Below are 23,512 nucleotides of genomic sequence, written 5' to 3'. Positions count from 1 at the left end.
CTTTATTATTTCTTTCCTTCCACTAACTTTGGGTTATGTTTGTTGTTTTTCTTGTTCCTTTAGGTATAAGGTTAGGTTGTTTGGGATTTCTATTATTTCTTGAAGGAGGCCTTTATCACTATAAACTTGCCTCTTAGAAACTGCTTTTGCTGTGTCTCAGAGATTTTGGATCATGGTGCTTACACTTTGATTTGTCTCCAGGTATTTGATCTCCTCTTTATTTCTTCATTGACCCCTTGGTTGTTTAGTAGCATGTTGTTTAGCTTCCACATGTGTGTGGTTTTCAGGGTGTTTTTCTTGTGATTTCTAGTTTCATACCATTGTGATTGGAAAAGATGCTTGACATGATTCCAGCTTTTTTAACGTATTGAGACTTGTTTTGTGGCATAACATGTGATCTGTTTTGGAGGATGCTCCATGTGCACTTGGAAAGTAGGTATATTCCGTTTTCGAATGGAAAGCTCTGTCTGTGTCTATTAAATCCATCTGACCTAATATGTTGTTCAAGGCCAGTGTTCCTTTATTGATTTTCTACCTGGATGATCTGTCCATTGATGTAAGTAGTGTGTTAAAGTCCCTATTACTGTCAGTGTCTCCCTCTGTGTCTGTTAATAGTTCCTTTATGTATTTAGGTGCCCCTGTCTGGGTGTAAAGTTGTTTACAAGTTTTATGTTTTCTTGTTGGATTAATCCTTTTATCATTACGCAATACCCTTCTTTGTCTTTTCTTACAGTCTTTGTTTTGACGTGTATTGTGTATGATGAAAGTATTGCTGCCCTTTCTTTCATTCTGTTTGCATCATGTATATCTTCTTCCATCCTTTCGCTTTCAGTCTGTGTGTGTCGTAAAGTCTGGAATGAGTCTCTTGTGTACAGCGTATAGATGGGTCTTGTTTTTTATACATTCTGACACCCTATGTCTCTTGAATGGAGCATTTAGTCCATTTACATTTTAAGTAATTATGTACAGTTTTGTACTTACTGCTATTTTGTTGGCTGTTTTCTGATTGTTTTTGTAGTTCTTACTCTGTTCCTTTCTTCTCTCTTTCCTCTTTCCTTTTGATTCATGACTTTCTTTAGTGTAAGGCTTGGATTTATTTCTCTTTCATTTTTGTGCATCTCTTTTATGCTTTTGGTTTGTGGTTACCATTGGGTTGATGTGTAATATCCTATATGAATAGCAATATATATTAAGTTGATGGTCACTTAAGTTTGAACACCTTGTAAAAGCAGTACATTTTACAACCCTCTCTACATTTTACGTATATGTCATAATTTATATCTTTTCATATTGTGTGTCCTTTCACTAATTTTTATAGATAGTTGATTTTATTACATTTGTCTTTTAACCTTCAAACTGGCTTTATAAGTGATTAATTTATTACCTTTACTGTAAGTTTGCTTTTACCAGTGAAATTTTTCCATTTCACAATTTTCTACGTAAAGAAGTTTCTTGAACATTTTTTGTAAGGCCTGGTTGGTGGTGGTAAACTCCTTTAGCTTTTGTCTGTCTGAGAAACTCTATTTCTCCTCTAATTCTGAATGATAATCTTCCCAGGTAGAGTATTTTTGGCTGCAGGTTTTTCCTCTCAGCACTTTGAATATATCTTACTACTCCCTTCTAGTCTGTAAAGTTTCTGTTAAAAAATCAAACCATAGCCTTGTATGAATGCCTTTGTATGTAACTAGTTGCTTTCCTCATGCTGCTTTCAAGATTCTCTCTCCATCATTTTTGGCATTTTAATTATTATGTGTCTTGGTGTGGACCTCCTTGGGTTCATTGCTTTAGGGGCTCTCTGTGCTTCCTGGACCTGGATGTCTGTTTCCTTCCCAGGTTAGGGAAGTTTTCAGCTATTATTTCTCAAAGTCCGTTTTCTTCCCTTTCTCTCTTCTTTTGGGACACCTGTATTGTGAATATTATGACTCCTGATGTTGTTGTAGATATCCTTAACTGGTCCTTATTTTTTCTTGTTCTTTTTATTTATTTATTTATTTATTTTTTGCTGTTCACCCTGTTTGCTTTGCACCACCCTGTCTGCATATCACTAATCCATTCTGCCTCCTGTGTGGATGATCCCTCTAGTGTGCTTTAGTTATTGCATTCTTCAGGTCTGACTGGTTCGTTTTTATATTTTCTATTTTCTTTGTTGAAGTTTTCACTGAGTTCTTTCACTCTTCTCTTCAGTCTGGTGAGTATCTTTATGACCATTACTTTGAACTCTGTGTCGGGCAGATTGCTTAACTCTGTTTCATGTACCTCTTTTTCGAGGGTTTTGTCTTATTCTTTCCCCACTTGGATCTTATTCTTCTGTCTATTTTCTTTAACTCTCTGTGTTTGTGACTATGTAGTGTACAGGCCTGCTATGTGTCCTGGTCTTGAAAGTAGTGGGCTTATGCAGAAGGTGTCCTGTGGTGCCCGCTAGCTCATTCCCCACTGGTCACCAGAGCCAGGCTCCCCAGTGTCCCCAGTGTGGGCTGCAGGCCTTCTCCTGTGGTGCATGGGCTGTGCTGGCCCTCAGTTCAGCTCTCTGCAGTGACCGTCACACGTGGGCAGGTCTTGCCCTAGGCACAGTTGGCTGAGGCGTACCTGTAGGAACTGTGGTCACACTGGTGGGTGGGGGAACTTCCCACGCAGCTGAGTGGGAGGCTCAGCTGTAGCTCCTGCTGGCTCCTCACCTCCCCAGGGCAGAAGTCACTGGAGGGGTGCCACTTCCTGCCAGGGCTACTCCCTGGGTGTGGTCGGGCAAGATACACTTCGGAGTGGCACCTGCCAGGGCAGCTGAGTTGGGTGGGGTGGGCCCATAATGGAGCACATGGGTGAAGAAGCGGTGCTGGCACAGTAAATGGAGAGAAGCCTGTGGCCAGCTGGGCCCAAGGAGGGTGACAGAAACAGTGCCCACCTGCACTCCCATTTCTTGAGAAAGCTTCTCCAGATCCCTGCCCCTCCAGCACATGTCCCAAAATTAGTCCATAAATAAACCCCAGGCACTTTGGAAACCGCTGCTTCTGTGCTGGGTCTCAGGCTAAGAGACAGAGAGTACGGGTCCTTCGGGAGTGGAGACCCCATTTCCTGTTGCCCTCTGGCTCTCCCACAGTTAGGCACCGGTGACTTTGCAAGCCGACGTTGTGGGGGTATTTCTCCTTGGTGCAAGTACCCCCGGCTGGGGATGCTCCTTGAGGGGCTTGATCCCATCAGTCTTCTGTGCCTGGGATTTATATCTCTCCTGCTTCTGGGTCACCGCGGGGGGGGGGTGCGGGGGGGGGCCTGGTTCCTGATTTTGCACATGTGTTCTTCCTAACCTCGTTGATGTGGCCTCTTTATGTGTTCAGTTGTGGCAGTCTGCTCTGCCAGTCTCAGGTCGTTTTCAGAATCAGTTGCATTACATGTATTTGTTGCCTTAGTGTATCTGTGGGGGAGGTGAGCTCCAGATCTCCTCCTGCAGCATCTCCCTGGCTCCCAATGTAGCGACTTTTAACAATGGTGTTTATATTTAAGAGAGTAATTCCATTAGATACATCCCTCGGACCTGAAAGTCCTTAGTTCTGGTGCTGTTCTACAAACTCTTTTTCTATATTGATAAGAAAAGTAAAATCTTGGTAGCTAAGCAAAGGTCTTAGTAATATTAAATTGGAACCTATTATAAAGTTGTAAATTATGGCTAGTGTAGGAGTTAGTGATAAGTTGTAAACTCTACCTATTGTCAAGCACTTCATCCACAAAAGGAATTAGAGTGAACTACGTTTTTTTCTTTTTCTTTCCCCCTTTTTCAAAAAAAAATTTTAAACTGAATCCTTTTTTACACTATAACATCTCATTGCAACTTCTCGTACTTGAAATAAATAGTGGTTACAAGGCTGCTCCCAGTTTCGGGAGCTACAGTAAACTTGTGTCCCACGAAGCTGTCCAGACATCTCTTGTAACTTCAGCAGGTGCACGTCATGGATTACCATTATCACCCCCCTAGGTGAACATCAGCACATGGCTCTTCTGAGTGCAGTGGTGGTGTTTGGCAGTGTGATAAACAACTACAATATTCAACAGAAGAGGAAAACGAGTCACTAAAAGTGGCGCTGTGTTTAAAGTTCACGTAATAATAAACACTGGAATTATAGAGTAGAAATGAAAATATCCAAGATTACACTACAGTGCTTTCTTGTTCAGGTCACTTAAACTTTCCTTCCCTCGGTTTCTAAGTGTTTGTAACCTGGCTCATGATTATGCCTCCCTCAGAGGGTTGTTTTGAAGGGTAGAGGTGTGCATGGAAGTGCCATGCTCAGAACAGTGCCTGCCCCATCCATGCCGCCGACTGCAGACGTGTTTGCTGTCAGGACCCTTTTCCTCTCATTCCCATGGAGATCCTCACTGGCTCCTGCCTCTCAAAGTGCAGCAGCTTCCTAACTCCCTTCCTGCCACTGCATCCATCCCCGAATGCCACTTCTCCTGTGTCTACTGGGGAATGTCTCTACAGTCAAAGCCGATTGTGTCACATGCCCGGTTCAAGTTTAATTTGGTCTTATCATTGCTTTCCTGATCAGACTCCTTAGTATAGACTCCAAAAAGCTTCCTGGTCTGGTCCTTACTTAATTAACGTTTCCCTCATTAACTGTCCTCCCTTTTCCCACTGTCTTTCTCTCCCGGAGTGTAGACTGTTTATCCCTTGAGATTTACCTCGGGTGTTATTTCCACCAGAAGGCCTTCCCTGACTTTCGCCCTCGTGCGGAGTGTGGATTTGGTGGACACGGGCTCTGTGTATAACGAGCACTGCTCTTGTCGTTATCAGGGAACTTACTGTGCCAACTGCAGTGTCCTTTCTTTTGTCTCTTTCCCTCTGCCTTCTCACACAAGTTGTTAGGAACAGGGTTTGTGTTGTCGTTTTGTATCCAGAGCACCTAACAAATGATTGCCAAATAGCAGCTATTTAACATAAGCTTGCTGAATAACCATGTGCTTAATTGATGCTTGAAAGAGAGGGAAGGAAGTGAGCAGTGGACCTCCTATGACATCTCTTATGAAAAGGATGGGTAGCAGAAAGAGGTTCTGTTTAGGGTTAGACTTGGGCTCCAGCTCTGTAACATTTAGTTAAAAACACTGATAAGTTAACCTATTCTAAGCCTTAGTTTCCCCATTATTATAATTTTAATTCCTAATTCCTAATTGTCTTGCATTGAACCTCACATGGTGTAATGTGCGTGAAACACGATGGGAAGGTAAGATACCTCACAGCTGGTACCGATGCTGACAGACTCTGGAGTGAGGCTGCCTGGGGCCACACGTGTGGCCTTCACGTGCTCCTTGATTCTGGGCAGGCTCTTCTCTCCCTGTGTCCCATTCGGCCTCTGTACCATGGCAGCGAAAGCAGCCCTTGCTCCCGGAGGATTACTGTGAGGAGCACATGGTATGGTGCTTCCCAGGCCCTCAGTGCTCGCACAGAGTTAGCATCCAGCCAGTGTTCGCTTAAAACACCCCCTCCAGTTCTTTCTGCCTTTGTTGAAATCCAGCACAACTCTCAGAACGTAGCACCTTTCCTAAGACTTCCTTGGTTAAATCATTTTTATATAAACTCCCAAACATGATATGTAACACATTCTTGATACTTTGGCTGAACTGTACTTGACACACAGTCTAGTTTCATAGGTACAATGTAGTGATCGTCATTTATATGTACTAGGAAGTGGCCACCAAGATGAATGCAGCTACCACCTGTCCGCATCCAGAGTTGTTACCATATTAGTTATGTTCCTTATTCTGTACTTTGCATCCCGTCTTATTTATTTTGTAACGGTAAGATTGTACCTTTTAATCCCCTTCCCCTCCTCTCCTCTGGCAACCATCTGCTTGTTCTCTGTATTTATGGGTCTGTTTCTGTTTTCTTCGGTTCGTTGTTTTTGAGATTCCACATAGAGGTAAAATCGTACAGTTGTCTTTCTCTGATTTACTTCACTTAGTATAATAGCCTCTAGGTTCACCCATATTGCCCCAGATAGGTTCCTTCTTTTTCAAGATGGAGTAATATTCTAGAGTGAGTGAGTGTGTGTGTGTGTGTGTTGCATATTCCTTACCCATCATCTGTCGATGGGCACATGGGTTCCTTCCATGACTTGGTTGTAAGTAATGATGCCTTAAACGTAAGTGTGCATGTGCATTCTTTTTCATTGTCAGAATTGTCTTTTTCATTTTTGGGTCGGACCAGATGTTTTCCAGAGCTGTGGTAGCACCGAACTGCAGGGTCCTTTCCTGCAGTTCCCTGGGGTTTCATTGGTGGGCAGGGCCTGCAGTTAGACCAGGTGCCTGTCCCCAGCCCACCGGCAGGTGTCTGGTCCCTGCTGACTGTTGACCGATGATGTCAGTTCCTCGCTCCGTGGACATCTCCATCCGGAAGCTCACAGCGTTGGCAGCTTTCACTTAGAGCAAGTGTGGGACAGAGTGAGAGGGAGGGGTCTGGCTGAAGCCACGGTGTGTTGTAACCTCGTCTCAGAGTGGCACCCTCACTTCCACGGTGTTCTTCCATTAGAATCACGTCACTGGAACCAGCTGATACTCAAGGTGAGGGGATTTCACCAGGGCACCAACACCAAGTGGCAGGGTCATTGGGAACATCTTAGAGGTTCCCCATCGCAGTAATGTATCATTTTATGTAATAAACACTGCAAAGAGAAGCTATCTTTCTACCACAGGAAAGCATAATATTGAGAATGTGAAAACCTGGCCTGTCAGTTATGTATTGCAACCTAGTTAACTACCCTGAAACTTACTGGTTGAAAAGAAGAAGAGTTAGTTAGCTCCTGAATAAGGAGTTCTGGCTGGATCTGTGGGGCAGGCTTGTCTCGGCTCAGCTTGCAGCTGGAGGATCTGCCCGCAGGATGCTCGTCACATGGCTGGTGAGTTGGTTCTGATTACTAGCTAGAGGCCTTGGTTGCTCCTTGTGTGGACATCCCTACACGGGTCTCTCTGTACAGGCTCCTTTACTTCCGTACCACGTTAGATTTTAGATCTAAGAGCATACACTCCAGGAAACAGAACAGGAAAGCTGCTAATCTGTGAAGGCTTAGACCTGAACACCGAATGTGAGCCAGCATCACATCACGTCTGCCTTATTCTAGTTGTCGCCAAGCTCGAACTCAGGTGGAGAGGACGGGCCTCATCTCTCAATGGGAAGACACCAAAATCCCCATCAGTCATCTTGCCATACAACAGATTCCACAAACACCTACCAGCTTAAAATGTCATTGTAAAAATTCATTTATTTTAAGCTTAGAAACCTGAAATGTGAGTAGGGTTTGGTGCAGATAGCTTGTCTCCTCCACACAGCTGTTCACGTGGCTGGCAGGTCAGCGCTGACGGAGAACTGGAAGCCTCTGTCCCTCTCCACGGGGGCCTCTCCAAAACTTGGGCTTCAAGATATGGGGGATGGGTTCCAAGATCAAAAGTCTCAAAAGACAGGAAATTCAAGCATCCGATTTCTTAGGTCCTGGAAACTGGCACAGCGTCACCACTGCTGTATGCACGGGACCCTTATTTAAGGAAAGGGGTGCTTTTCAGGTCTCAGTGGGAGAAGCATTGGACGCTTTGGGGTCATGTTTGAAAATCACACCTGTCTCAGTTCAAAGCACCATTCAGACACTTTTCTGCCATATTCTGAGGAAAGCTTACTTTACACATCTAAAGTGATTAAACCAGATATTTTACACTCTGAATTCCCATTATCTTATAATTTTTGTTTTCCATGCATTGTTGATATGTCCCACAGTGTCGTTTCTCTACTATATAATCAGGCAGTGTTTTGGGGTATGAAATTGATGTTTTCTCCTTATTATTGCACTTTAGAAGTTTGAATATTTATATAATGTTTAGAAAGTCCAGCAAACCCTCATAGAAAGTTATACTATGATGATGAACATGAACGTAAAGAATATTGTGAAGGAAAGAAGTATGTATTGTTAGAGAATACCAGTTAACAGAAGGTCAGGTATTTAAAAGATAACTTTTTTAGAATGGTTTTATTTACTTATTTAACTTTAGAGTATTTTTTAAATTTCTTCTTTTAATCATATAGTTCAGTGTGGTTTTGGGGATGAAATTTCTATTATACTTCTCTATTTAGAGTTTGAAGAAGTTCTGGAGGAACCAAGACTTTTTTAAAAAATCTTTACCACTTATAAAATGAACATGTCAATTTTAATTTGATTTCCTTATGAACTAAATATTGTTTTAAGCAAACAGTGGTTTGCTACTTTGTATATACCAGCTTATGTTTGTTTATTGTTTCAAGAATTTTACTTTAAAAAATCTTATATTTTTTTATTTCAAGTTTCTATTTAAATTCTAGTTAGTTAACATATATGGTAAAATTGGTTTCAGGTGTAGAATTTAATGATTCATCCCTTACCCACAACACCCAGGGCTCATCACAACCAGTGCCTTTCTTAATACCCATCACCCATCTGGCCCATCCCCTCCCCCACCTCCCTCCATCAACCCTCAGTTTGCTCTCTATAGTTAAGCATCTCTTACAGTTTGCTTCCCTCTCTGTTTTTTTCCCCTTCCCCTGTGTTCATCTGTTTGTTTCTTAAATTCCACATATGAGTGAAGTCATATGGTATTTGTCTTTCTCTGACTTACTTCACTTAGCACAATACCCTCTAGCTCCAGCCATGTTGTGCAAATGGCAAGATTTCATCCTCTCTGATGGCTGAGTAGTATTCCATTGTATATATGAACCACATTTTCTTTATCCATTCATCTGTTGATGGACATTTAGAACTACTCTACCATCCGGCAAGTGCACTACTAGGTATTTACCCAAAAGATACAGAAATACTGATTTGAAGGGGCACATGCACCCCGATGTTTATAACACATTATCACCAATAGAAAAATTATAGAAACTCTCCTTTTAGAGAAACAGATTAATTCATTCTATCTCTATCATTCATTTTATTATGTTATTTATTGTCATTCATTTTATTCAAAGAAAAACAGACATTGTCTTAAGGAAATAAATTCATGGTACACATAATGTGGATTATGCCAAAGTATTTTCCCCATCACACTAATGTTAAAGGTCTTCTGTGTTTAATATTATATATGTAAACTTAATTTGGACCCTATTTAAATTGCAGTGTCCTCTCGCATGGCAGAGCAAGTGGGAAGGCCCAGAAGATCCCTTACAGTACCTTCGAGGCCTTGTAGCTCGGGCCCTTGCGATACAGGTAAGAGTCAATCCCTGAGCAATGGAGTGTGTGACTGCAGTGGCGCAGACGTGTGCACCGGGGTCGCTGTCCTGCTGGCAGCCAGGGAGAATGCCGCTCTCAGGCTGTCCTCAGTGCTTACTGGGCATTCTTTTAAAATGCTCATTTTGTTTTTGTTTTTTTCTACTCACTGTGGCTCTTCATAACTTTTGGGAATGTAGAGAAGAATCTACACCTTTAATAGATGTGGATTGTATGGTTGGTAATGGACACAGATTCATAACGGTGACTAGTTCACTTTAGAGCGTGTCCTGCCGTCCCCATAGGGAGCTGCTCTTTTCTCTTTTTTCTTTTTTCAACAAATCAGGTTTCTTCAGAGTGACCAGTCAGGTACCTTGCAGGAAAACTGAACAGAATAAGGAGTGATCTCGAGTGATTTTCTGAAAGGAATAGCAAATGGTACTGATTAGTGGGTGCGCGGTGTCCCTCGTCCCCTGCGTGGCTTCGTGGAGTCTCTCCCTTCGTCCTCCGCGGTCACACCTGCTTCACAAACGGCCTCCTTTCCGTGACTTCCGTGATCATGAGTCCTTCTAGATGAAGCACGTACCTGTCCGCAGCTTCAGCCTTGTCATTGCTCATGACGGCTCCACCTTTGAACTAGACTCTCTAGGCTCTTCCTGCCCAACCCAGCCTGGAATCCATGGCACATAACTTCAGCCATTCCCTTTCCAGAATCATTATCCTGTCTCACTCTCCCTCATGCCTCGTCCTTCCTAGAAAGTGTTGCATTGGGTTAGTCTCTGTCCATACACAAGCTGCTGAGCTCTGCTGGCGACCCCAGATGGGGTCCAGTGAGGGAGGGGCTGGCCCTGCCCCTGTGTTCCACTTTGGCTGTTTCAGCCATGCGCTACTTCCCCGAAAACCATTCTGTCACCACCTCCCTTTCCCTTAGCCGAGCACCTTGTGTTTTACTTTACAGAGAAAATTCAAGCTGTGAAATGTGACCCTTTGAGAAGTCCGACCCTTCTCTCCCACCTACAGATTTCTCTGAACCCACCCTCTCATCTTTGAGCTAAAGAAAGAGCTGACCTGCTGGTGAAGGCTTATCTTTAGCCCCACGTCCTTAATTTCATGTGTTCTGAGCTCTGTAGACACTCCCTGTGGGGGCTCTCCCCTTACCCTGCTCTTCATCTCTCCTCTGCCGGCTACAAATGAGACTCCTTTAAAGGGGCCAGGACTGAAGGTTTGTTTGGCTTCTAATACGACTAACCTCTGGGTTGTAGGATTATTGGAGAAAAAAATTCCTGGATCTGAAGATGACATTAAAATTAGCAGGTAGAGAAGAACCAGTCAAGGGCTCTGACCGTCTGTCTGTCTGCCTGTCCGTCAGCTGTGCCCGTGCACATGAGCGGTAAATGCCGGAAGATAGAGGGGGCACCGGAACGGGGGAGGAGCGTGCGGCAGGCAGGGAGGAAGGACGACCAGTCCCTAAGTAACTTAGGGAAACCGAAATGCTCTGAAGTTCGGTGTATGTTCTAATTGCACGGCTGTGATGATTTATCAGCTCATGGAATTGTCAGTATTGTTTGCTTTTCTTTCTGATCAAGGGCAGGAACTGTCTTTATTAGCTGGAAATGGTAGCCTCTTACACCATGTGTGCAATATATGTGTCAGTACACTTAATTGTGTGCATATAACAATAAACATGTTGATACTGAATTTAATATTTAAAACAATTTTACATGAATTACAATTTTCTGGCATGAGTATTTATACTAAGTGTATCAAATAATCATCACAGCTGAAAAATTTTCCACTGTCACTTACACTATGTAATTTCTTAAAAGCTTTATAGTCAGTTAGCCTTAATTGTGATGAGAAAACACCCTCCTGCCTGAGGATAACTTCTGCGCTTGACTGTAGCTTGTCTTCCGTCCTCCTAACCGGGCATATGCAGTGCTTATCATTTCTGCCACCACTTAGGAATGTGGTTTCTTCACTGTTTTGTTTTCCTGTGTTAATTTATCTGTTGTTATAAATGTACAGAGATAAGCACTTTCCTGAGGTAAGTGTTAGTGTTTGGGATTCACAGGTGCCTCCTGTATGTCCCAGGTGAGAATCCAGAGCAGCTTGTGGGGTGCGGGGCAGCCATGTCGCCGTGCGGGTACAGGCAGGGCACGGTGAGGACACAGAGCTGCTGTGGTAACCGTGTGAAGCCGTGATGCTGCGTCCAGCTGAGACAGCTGTGCGGCCGCTAGAACTCGGGTCCAGCTGTGGCTTTACACCGCTTGGAGGCCTGACGGAGAGGGAGACGAGAACAGGCTGCTGGGAGTGTTGTTACAGGGTTCCGTGCAGGTGGAGGCTGGCCGGGGTGGAGGTACTGTTTGTGCATTGACTGATTCATCCAGTCGACGTACTGGGAGCAGCGACTTGAAGGGGGCTCTGAGGGAAGTACCAGCGACACAGTGGTTAGGAAGTTGATATGGTTCCTGCCTCACGGTGTGGGCATTTCTGACCTTCATTCAGTGTAGCATGTAAAGCATGTAAAGCCTTGGCTTCCAACCCTTCTCTGAAGTTGTGCATGTAGAATAGTAAACACATAGACAGTGTGTTCCAAGGAACTGCCCATACAGTGTCTCGGGAAAGACAGACACAGAATAAACCACGGTACAAACCATGAAGGAAGTACACTGCCTTGGAGCAAACAGCGGGAGCCCCTAACGGACGGGGGAGCCGGGAAGGGACGCCCGAGCTGAGAGCGCAGTAGGACCAGCCCATCAGGGAGGAGAGGCCGGAGTGTGCCAGACAAGGGCAAGGCCAGCGTCCAGAGGAAGCCCAGTGCCCTTAACTACAAGCCGTGTTTAGGGGACTCTTGACTGTGTCCACATCATACTTTTACTGCTAACCAAACTTGGACTGCCATGTGTCAGTGGCAACTGTTCATGCTCATTTTTTAGGAATGAGTTCCTGCTTAGGTTTTATGTCTTTTGTTTTAAAGATTTTTATTTTTTTAAAGATTTTACTTACTTATTTGAGAGAGAGAGAATGAGAGATAGAGAGCACGAGAGGGAAGAGGGTCAGAGGGAGAAGCAGACTCCCCGCCGAGCAGGGAGCCTGATGCGGGACTCGATCCCGGGACCCCAGGATCATGACCTGAGCCGAAGGCTGTCACTTAACCGACTGAGCCACCCAGGCGCACCCTGTCTTTTGTTTTAAAATTGGTAGTGACCGCTTCAGTTCCACCCAGGATTTTTTTTTTTTTTTTTTTTTTGGCTTAACTCAAGCCACTGGTTGATACACTCATATACCACCATAGTTGGCCACCTTCCTTCTTATGTTAGAATCTTGTTATTTATTTATATCAACTTTTAGCAACTTTGAAGTCTGGGGAGATCCAAACAATAAATAGAATTAGTAAATACCAGTTAGCATGTCACATACATTCTCCTTAAGGTTTTTCAGGAAGTAAAGATAAATAAGCAACACCCATCTAAACAACGATCTTTTTTTAAGATTTATTTATTTGAGAGAGAGTGTGTGCGTGTGCAGGTGGGGAGGGGTGGGGGGGGAAGGAATCTGAAGCGGACTCTCCACTGAGCGCAAGGCCAGGAGCCACCCAGACGCCCCAAACAACTATCTCTTTGGGAGAAAACAGCAGATGTGGTGCAACCTAGAGATGCTCAGTGTCCCCTCCTGTCCCCACTCTGCCCAAATGGATCCTCCCGCCATGGCCTGGACTCATTCTGGACGAGCCTAAAACGGGCGCCGTATTAGATGCCAGCGTACGCCTTCTCTGAGCAGGTGCTCTTACGTTGGGTCCTTTCCGACCCTCCCCGCGCAGCAGTGCTGGGAGGCAGGTCCTCCCGTCCTCCAGGTATCGGTCCCTACCCTTCCCTCCCTCTTGTTTTCTCCTGAGATTCTGTTTAGATGCTGCATTGTCTTTTGTTCAGATAATATTCAGGCACAGTTTCTAGCGTGTCTGCTAAGATGCTTCTTGTGACCTTAGCCACACAGATTGCTTCTTTGTTACATTTTTCTTCTCCTCTCCACTTCAAGAAGACTGATTGTTCACTGAAAAAAATCTGTGAGCCTCTAGCGCTTACCCTTCCCTCTTTGACCTTGACTGTTCTCTAAGGACTCAGGCTGGCAATCCTGGATCTGGAAGTCTCATGACACCCTTTTTGGGTTCATCTAAATAGCTCTTCTCATTTTCCTAGATGTAAAATCTGAGCATCAGGTCACTTTTCTTTTCAGTGTACCACTTTATGTATTTATATATTCAGACTTTTAAAATCTAATGAAGGACAGAAAGAGAAAACAAATATTTCTAAGGACTGAGCTCTTTCTGCTGTACATGAAATTTAGTAGTATTTACAACACATGAGGTGGGTGTTATTTCCATTTTTAAAGATAGGAAAAATAAAACCCCAATTTCAAGAATAAACAGTTTACAGAAATGATATGGTAAATGAGAGAACTCACACTAAAGTGCCCTTTCTGTAAAAACATGAGTTTTTGATCATTCCATAAACTATCAGCAACATTTTAGAAAGATTCTCACTCTCCCCCTTGGAACTTTTTACGTTGGCTTCTATCCATAGTCGTCATTCCCCTGAAAGTCAATGACAACTCCATCCTTCCTATGACGAAGGCCAAGTCTTGGAATCACTGTTAACTCCTTACCTCTCCTCGTGTGCGTCCATGCTACCAGAAACATGATCTTGCCTCCATATTCAAAATATATTCAGACATACCACTTCACCCGCTACTGCCTTGACGGATGTCATTACTAGTGTGGCCGCCACCTAACTAGACTGCTTCTACCCTCGCCCCTCCCTGGTCGGTTCTCAACCAAGCAGTCTGAATGTTCTGGCTAAAGCATAAGTCAGGTCAGATCATTACTCTCTTGGGAACACCCTCGTGATTTCTTACCTCATCCGGAGTCACAAAATCCTTCCGTCAACCAACAGGTAAAGGTCAGGCTTCTTAGCTCTCTGATTTCCTCCCCTTTTCCCTCCCTCACTTAGTTTGCTCCAGCCGTGCTGGCCTCTGGGCTGTTCAGTGAACACACCAACATACTCCCTACCGGGGGCTTCGTTCTTGCTGCTTCCTCTGCCCAGGCTGCCGCCCCCAGATTCTGCACAAAGTCATTTTCTGTCTTTGACCTCTTTGCTCCAACGTCACCTTCTCAGCGAGGCCTTCCTCGGCCACACTGTTTCAGGTCACGGCCCCCCCTCCTTTCCTTCTTTATTTTTCTCCAGAGCCTATATCCCCAGCTAATACTCCACGCACTTCACTGAATTAATTTTCTTTGTATCCCTCCACTAAATGGAAGCTTTATAAGGACAGATATTTTTGTCTGTTTACTGCTCTATCCAAGCATGTAGAACAGTGCCTTCCACAAGTAGGTTTTTCAGTTTCTGATGAATAAATGAATGATTTGATCACTTTTAGGGTTATTCTCAAGGAAACTGACATAAATCTCATTCACATTTCCTAATCATCATGATTTACCTCCCAATATGGATTCTGTAGCATCTGTGACATACTTATGAGATTTAATTTCTATTTAAATCTGCCCAATAGGTGTTAAATTTTTTACTCTACAGTCTAACATTTGAAGATTTGTTTTCTCTTGAGATCCTAAACGTTAAAAGCTATCATATTTTTTAATTTTTCATTTTTTTTTCTGAGGTATCTTACTCTACTTTGGAAGGTTCTGCAGTACTTTGCCTTCCTAGAAAAGTCTTTATTTTCCTAACTCCTTTTAGTAACTCTTACAGTCATTAATACAGTGTTTTTACCCATAGTAGGCACTCAGTAAAATTATGCATAGGAAGACATATAAACAATTGAAAAAGCAGTCTGAATGAGGTCTAAAACTTCTAGCATCCCTGTTTTTATATGCTAAGCTAGAAGAGGTATGGTATGCATCTTCTTAATTCATATTCTCTCTTTCTCCTTCTCTCTCTCTCGCTTTCTTTCTTTTGCTTTTGTTTTGTGCCACCACTCTTCTAAGTGCTGGAAATACACAGTAATGAGGAAATCATGAATTCCTAACAATAGGAATCTCTACATTTAGTTAAGGAAATAGGTAATAAATTCATATTGGAATTTCATGAAAAAAATATATTTTGACCCAAATCCTGAGATTTAAGATTAACATACAGCCAAGTTTTAAAATGTGTTGTCACTATCATAGAATGAACTTAGGGTACATAACCAAAATATTACCTGGTAAAATAGAGCTTTGCTATAGCAGTAGTATTACAAGATTTTAGGAGTTACATTTTGTGCAGGGACAGTAATTTCTCCGCACTATCAGCTCATAAATTCTGCCTATGATCTACTGTCTTGCACGTTTGGAATACTAAGTGGTAGTCTGTGGTCTATGATGATCTGCAGTTTTACGGAAGCAATCCTATAAACCATGCTATTTGTACTGCTTGCAGAAGATAAATCTTGGTTCTAGGAAAGTGACAATATAGCAGCATAACTGGCTTTCGAGATAAAATTTTCCCTGAATTTTTATCTGCATCTCGCTTTTATCACATGCATACCAATTTCGGCAGCGCCCGCGTGGCATAGTAAGAGCATCTTTACCGCGGAAAGCATGCACAGACTGTGTAAGCAGACACGCGACGGCTCCAGCAGAATCAGCAGCTTCTAGCAGACGAGCTGTGGTCCCCGCCGGAGACTGGCCGCGTGGGCGCCCGTGTTCTCAGGGCTCCCCTGGGTGTACACAGCCGCTTCCCCCGGGCGTTGGCTTGTTAGTTGGGGAAGGACACAGCTGCACGGGGTCGTCTGTGTCCTGCAGCCTTGGCTTGGGCCACAAAGGAGCAGTGCAAGTGTCCTGGGGCCGGTGGACTCCGTCCCCGGCCTCGTGCTCCCCAAGGGAAGGGTCCAGCCCCCAGGAGGAGGAGCGGCCTTGGCCACGGGTGGTAGCAGCCCACTGGCTGCTGTGTCGTGGGTTTAGGGGTCTCTGTGGTCTCCCCTCTCCCAAGTGCTCGTTGTCACACCCCGTCTATACCCGCCCTGGCGCATGCTCCCATCTGCCATCTTCCCAGTGGCGCCTGTGCGGAAAGGGGGAGAGGACACCGCAATGCAAATGGTGTTGTGATGAGATCATGACAGCCCTGGGGCCACTAGCCGCGGGGTGTGTGTGTGGGGTTCCTTCCGTGCGCATGCTCCCAACAGGGCCAGGCCCTGGTCCGCTGGCCAGCCCCGCTGCGCTACAAGCCAGCTGATGGTGGCTGGCGGGTCCCTGCGGTTTCCCGGCCGCGGGCCTCCGCTCTCCCCTGCTCCGCCTGGCCACCTGCCGCCTCTAGCAAACGTGTCCCCTGTTTTCCTACTGTAGTCAGAGCCTGGCCCGGGAGGTCGTGAACCATCCTGAATCTCCAAAAGCCCTTGCCACGTGGTTCCACGGTTGGTGTAACTGGACCGCGCGGTCCGGGCACCCCTCACCATCGGTTCCGTGCTTTCCCTCTGGGCCGCTGTGTCCTGAGCTCCTTGCCCCTGGACGGCTCCGCAGGCGAGGAGAGCACGCCCCTGTGCACCGTGTGGAGGGACTCTGGGCCGTGGGCTCATCTGAATGTGGTTGCACGGAGAACTGAAGTGGACTCGGTGATGCTGCCGCTGACCCCGGCCTGTGCGTCTGGTGCAGGTAGCCCAGCGAAGTACTTCACCTTGAACATGAGAGCCTCACCTTAAGTACGTCTCAAAAAACCACTTTTTTACTAAATGTCCTGAAGAAGCTTGCTAATCTATATCCGTGATGTGTGAAGCTTTTTTTAACCTCTGTGGATGTTTAAAATCTCAATAAAAGTTTTTTTCTAAACAAGTATTCTTTTAATGTCTATTGTTTTTGAAATTTTATAAGAGAAAATAAATATGTGCTAGATAAAATTTTTTTTCCCATCTTGTTTTTATGTTTGAATTGAAGATGACCCACATTAGATATTTTGGTAAATGATATCAGAGATTTTTCCTCCCTGAGAAATTTTAAAATGGCAAAGTTGATAGCCATTGTTATTTTATCCTCTCAAGATAGTACTCCGACTAAGACTTCCCCTTGAAGGATTATGGTTAGAGAGCAGTAACCAACCTAGAAGTAAATTTTGTTCTTCAGTATTGTTTTATTTCATGTTGCAAATGCAAGTATGTCAGTTTTATAAAGCTCTGGATTTCACCATAGCCAAATCGGCATATTATACTTTGTATTAGTTAAAATTTATTTATATATATTTTTTACTAAAATGCTTCTAACATTATTCCTTACACTTATCTAGCTATCACATTTTCTCTTGAGATGTGTGTTATCAACCTGTTTCTCTACTTACTGAACTGTAAAGTTCATTTTTTCACATAATATGAAAAATTTCACAGTCATTATTTTAAAAATTTTACTCTTGCAAACACAAGTACATATATATCCTTTAGTCTAAGAATTTCAACCTATGGAACCAGATAGAGGTTCTTTTTACTCCAAGTGGCATATAAAATGCCCATCTATATATGATCATAAATAAACTAATATAAATGTCACACCTGGTTGGCATTAGTAACATTTTTACACTTACTAGATAGGGTAGTGTAACATCTGTGCTTTACAAATATGGATGTTCATTTCTCGGATGCCAGGACTTTTTAAAAGTAGGCATCTATTTATTGGCCTTACCAGAAGGTGAAGGCAAATAATAGATCTTAGCAAATATTGAAGCTGAACTGAACTTTATTTCTAATTAATATTAGGATGCTAGAAAGAAAATTGATGTTTAATTAAGGGAGCTAGAAAGTGAGTGGGTCGGAGAGGGTGTCGCTTTGGTATGATATCAGGGTAGGTAAGGCCCCTCTTAGGAGTTGATATTTAAACAGAGACTTGAATGGAGTGAGGAAGCAAACCACGAACATGCCAGAGAGAAAAGTCTCAGCATAGGAACCATCACGTGCAGGATCTGAGAGACGAATGGGCTTTGCTTCCTTACAGGATAAAAAATAAAGTGAGGGTGTCTGGAGACTAGAGCTGGCACACCTGCATGGTGAGCCGCGGGCTTCTGTGTGGTTGCCGGGAGGCCTTCACAGTATCTTCTTTAAATTGCATTATTTTTAATGCATGTATTAAAAATACTTGATTTAACTGTTCATGGAGGCCCAACAGTGCTGTTTAGGTATCAGTAGAGAACTGTTTTATCCAGTTTTTCCCCTAAATTCATCCATTTAAAGAATAACAATTGCCTTAATTTCAACCACATAATCAGCCAGGAACATTATTCATAAACGAAGTCACAGTGGACTTTATGTTTATCACATATAATTAGAATATTTGTCACTAAAAATAATCTTACCAAGGCATGATTATGGTAAAAAATAAATTTTCTGATCTTTATTCTTTCACTTAAAACACTACTTTTAGGTTTCATCTAAAAACAAATTTAAGGGGCACCTCGGTGGCTTCGTCGGTTAAACATCCACCTTTTGATTTTGGGTCAGGTCATGATCTCAGGGTTGTAGGATCAGTCCCACGTCAGGCTCCGTGTTGGGCGTGGAGCCTGCTTAAGATTCTCCCTCTCCCTCTACATCCCCTCCACATGCACACATCTCTCTCTCAAATAAAAAATAGCATTGACATTTTCACAATATTTGTTCTTCCAGTCCATGACCATGGAACGTTTTTCCATTTGTGTCTTCCTCAATTTCTTTCATGAGTATTCTATAGTTTTCTGAGTACAGATCCTTTGCCTCTTTGGTTAGATTTATTCCTAGGTATCATACAGTTTTGGGTGCAATTGTAAATGGGATCGACTCCTTAATTTCTCTTTCTTCTGTCTTGTTGTTGGTGTATAGAAATGCAACTGATTTCTGTGCATTGATTTTATATCCTGCCACTTTACTGAATTCCTGTATGAGTTCTAGCAGTTTTGGGGTGGTCTTTTGAGTTTTCCACGTAAAGTATATCATCTGCAAAGAGTGAGAGTTTGACGACTTCTTTGCTGATTCAGATACCTTTGATTTCTTTTTGTTGTCTGATTGCCGTGGCTAGGACTTCTAATACTATGTTGAACAGCAGTGGTGATAGTGGACATCCCTGCCGCGTTCCTGACCTTAGGGGAAAAGAACTTAATTTTACCCCATTGAGAGTGATACTTGCTGTGGGTTTTTCATAGATGGCTTTTATGATATTGAGGCATGTACTCTCTATTCCTATACTCTGAAGAGTTTTGATCAAGAAAGGATGCTGTCCTTTGTCAAATGCTTTTTCTGCATCTATTGAGAGGATCATATGGTTCTTGTTCTTTCTTTTATTAATGTACTGTATCACATTGATTGGCAGATGTTGGACCAACCTTGCAGCCCAGGAATAAATCCCACTTGGTCGTGGTGAATAATCCTTTTAATGTACTGTTGGATCCTATTGACTAGTATTTTGGTGAGAATTTTTGTGGGATGCCAGGACTTTTTAAAAGTAGGCATCTATTTATTGGGCTTACCAGAAGTTGAAGGCAAATAATAGATCTTAGCCAAATATTGAAGCTGAACTGAACTCTTGTTTTTTTTCTTCTTGCTATACATTACATAATGTATTCAAATATGACTATATGTTGCATAATGACTCCCATAAATGTAGTTTCAATCTGTCACCATACGAAGTCGTTACAGTATTATTGACAGTATTCTCTGGTCTGTACAATACACACCCGGGAGTTACTTATTTAAAACTCTGAGAGTATACCTCTTAAACGTCTTTACCACTGTTGCCTGTCCTCCATAACCTCCCTGCTGTGGTTAACCAGCAATTTCTTTCCTATATCTGTAGGTCTTTTTCTGTTTTGTTTTGTCTCTCTCTGTCTGATTTGTTTTACTTACCATAATACCTTCGAGGTCCACCATTGTTTTTGCACATGGCAAGATTGTGTTCTTTTGTATGGGCTGAGTCCTGTCGTACACACTCCAGCTCTTCTTTATCCATTTATCTTTAGAAGGACACTTAGGCTGCTTCAGTGTCTTGGCTACTATAAATAGTGCAGCAATGAACATAAGGGTGAATCTCTCTCTTCAAATTGGTGTTTTCATTTTCTTTGAGTAAATATCCAGAGATGGAATTGCTGGATCTTACCTGTATTTCTATTTTTAAATTTTTGAAGAACCTCCATCCTGTTTTCCATAGTGGTTGTACCAGTTTGCATTCCCACCAGCAGTGCATGAGTGTTTCATTTTCTCCACATTCTCGCTTGTACTTGTTACTTTTTGTCTTTTTCATATTAGCCATTCTGACAGGTGGGAGGTGATCTCTCATCATGGTTTTGGTTTTCATTTCCCTGATGATTAGTGATGCTGAGCATCTTTTCAGGTGTGTGTTGACCATCTGTATGTCTGATTTGGGAAAAAATGTCTATTTAAGTCCTCTGCCCATTTTTTAATCTCTTCTTTTGTATTAAGTTATATAAATTTTTTATGTATTTTGAAGATTAACCCTTTATCAGATGTGTGATTTGCACAGATTTCCCTTCAGTAGGCTGCCTTTTCATTTTGTGCCTAGCTTTTTAATTTGATATAATTCCGTTTCTTTATTTTAGCTTTTGTTGACCTTGTCTGAAGAGATTTGTCCACAAACACGTTGCTAAGAGCTTCCTGCCTATGTTTTCTTCTAGGAGTTTTGTGGTTTCAGATCTTACATTCAAATCTTTAATCCATCATGAATTTATTTTCACGTATGATGTTAGGCAGTGGTCCAGTTTCGTCCTTCTGCAGGTAGCTGCCCGGTTTTCCCAGCACTGCTTCTCAAGGAGCTCTTTTCCCCGTTGTGTATTCTTGTCCCCTTCACCCGTCAATTGACTGTGGAAGCATGTGTTTATTTGTGGGCTCTTTATTGTGTTCCATTGACCCATATGTTTACCTTTGTGCCAGCACTGTACTATTTTGATTACTCCAGCTTTGTAGTGTATCTTGAAGTGTGGGATTGTGATACTTCCAGCTCTGTTCTTTTTTCTCAAGGTTGCTTTAGCTATTTAGGGTCTTTGGTGGTTCTGTACGAATTCTAGAATTATTTGTTCTAGTTCTGTGAAAAAATACTGTCATATTTTCATAGGGATTGCACTGAATCTGTACATGGCTTTGGGTAGTATGGACATTTGTAACAATATCCTTCTAATCCATGAGCGTGGTATATCTTTCATTTATTTGTGTTATCACTAGTTTCTTTCATCATGTCTTACAGTTTTCAGAGTACAGGTCTTTTACCTCCTTAGTTAAATTTATTCCTAGGTATTTTATTTTTTTATATATGACTGTAAGTGGGATTATTAATTTTTCTTACAATTTATTATTCACTGTAAAAATGCAACAAATTTCTGGGTGTTAGCTTTGTATCCTGTGACTTTACTTAACTCATTTATAGTTCTAACAGGTTTTGGGTGGCATCTTTAGGGTTTATATATAAATCATGTTGTCTGTAAATAGTGACAGTTTCACGTCTTCTGTTCCAATTTGGATACCTTTTATTTCTTCTTCATGCCTAATGGCTGTGGCTAGGACTTCCAGTACTGTGTTGCATAGAAGTGGCAAGAGTGGACTTCCTTGTTTTGTTTCTGATCTTAGAGGAAAAGCTTTCAGCTTTTCACCATTGAGTATGATATTAGCTGTGGGTCTGCCATATATGAACCTTATTTTGTTGCTAATGTCTCCCTCCCCTCTTAGTCCAGTTGCCCTTTAAACCACTGTTTTCTTGTTGTGTCCCTGGGTGGGCAAGTCTGAGAAAGGCCCCTTGGTGATATTTCCCCCCCCCCCCCCACTGCAGGTCTTCACATTGGGAATGAGGTTCCTGTCATTATCTTGTCTCCCATTTCTTCTTCCTTTTTCTATATGGTCTCTTTATAGTTTATTGTTTGTTGTGCAGAGCGTTTTAATCAGTTTCCAGCTCTTTTTCAGGAGGAATTACTCTATATGTACATGCAGGTTTTATGTGTCCATGGGAGGAGGTAAATTCGGGATCTTATGCCACCATCTTAGACTATCTCCATTTAATACTTTTTATCACAGTTATTTGTGCATGTTTTATCTTCTCTAACAAGATAATAGGCTCTTTCTGTAAATACTAAGTGAGTGAATGTCATTGGCATGTCATTTGAATTCATAAATTCTGCTTTATCACTAGCAATTGTTTGATAAAATATTGCGGATTTTAAACCATCCTGTATTGCCTGGGAAAAATCTTTTTTTTATTTTTAAGAGGAAGGGGGGGAGAGAGAGGGTTGGGGGAAGCGCAGAGGGAGAGAGAGAATCTTAATCAGGCTGCATGCCTAGCACGGAGCCCAACATGGGGCTCAATCTCACAACCCTGAGAAGACCTGAGCTGAAATCAAGAGTCAGATGCTTAACTGACTGAGCCCCCACATGCCCCAGAAAAATCGTTTTATTTGTCTTCTAATAAGGGAACTATACTAGATGATCTCTAGGTTTCATTCAGTTCAGAAGTTTTACTTCTGTAATTCTAAGTGTGTGTGTGTGTGTGTGTGTGTGTGTGTGCGCACGCGTACACATGCACACACATGTAATGTTCAAAAATTTGCACAACCCTTTCTTTGCTTAACTCCCTGATTACATTTGTTACACATCATTTGAAGAACTAGAGGTGTACTGTGTTATAATCATTGGAGAGGCATGTAGGTGTTATGTTCAGCCTCAAACCTAATCCTTTAAAAAGAAAGTGGCTGACAGGAGTAAAGAAAAACACTGAGAAATATTGTTAATTTATATGCCTACAACTTTGCTGGAAGCCCAATCCATATATGCATATTGCTGATCATTAAAAATTGTGCTACTGAAGTCTTTATTTCCATTCTTTAAAATGAGTTTAAATGTTTTTAAAATAACCTTTACTGTTTTAGAACACTTTTAGGTTTACAACAAAATTGAGGTGAAGGTACAGACATTTCCCATACACCCCTGCTCCCACACATGCATCACCTTCCTCATCATCAACATCACTCACCAGAACGATACTTTTGTTTTTGTTTGTTTTTTTAAACCAAGGATGAACCTACATTTACCGGTCATAATCACCTAGTGTCCACAGTTGACCTTTGGATTTGCTCTTGATATTTTATAGTCTGTGGGTTTGGACAAATATATAATGATACATACTCATCATTACAGCATCATACAGAGAAGTTTCACTGTCCTCAAAATCCTCTGCTCTGCCTCTTCACTCCCCCCCCCCCCGCCGCCCAACCACTGGTCTTCCTCCTGTCTCCATAGTCTCGCCTTTTATATTATTGGGATCCTATAGTAATGTAGCCATTTCTCATGGCTTCTTTAACTTAGTAATG

General features: G+C 42.5%; 1 protein-coding gene across 1 annotated transcript in view; it reads left to right on the top strand.

The window, feature by feature from the left end:
- Positions 1–23,512, top strand: part of DYNC2H1 (dynein cytoplasmic 2 heavy chain 1) — a 318,727-nt gene that overhangs the window by 262,219 nt on the left and 32,996 nt on the right. Inside the window, exon 85 of the mRNA XM_028105952.2 lies at positions 9,120–9,209. Coding sequence (XP_027961753.2) covers positions 9,120–9,209 — 90 coding nt within the window. The remainder of the gene's footprint in view (positions 1–9,119; positions 9,210–23,512) is intronic.

This window comes from Eumetopias jubatus, unplaced genomic scaffold, assembly GCF_037043125.1.
Source record: "Eumetopias jubatus isolate StellerSeaLion01/CBP00866 unplaced genomic scaffold, mEumJub1_p1.0 scaffold_13, whole genome shotgun sequence".
Taxonomy (NCBI): domain Eukaryota; kingdom Metazoa; phylum Chordata; class Mammalia; order Carnivora; family Otariidae; genus Eumetopias; species Eumetopias jubatus.
Note: the sequence above shows the minus strand (reverse complement) of the source record. Positions and strands in the feature narration are given on the sequence as shown.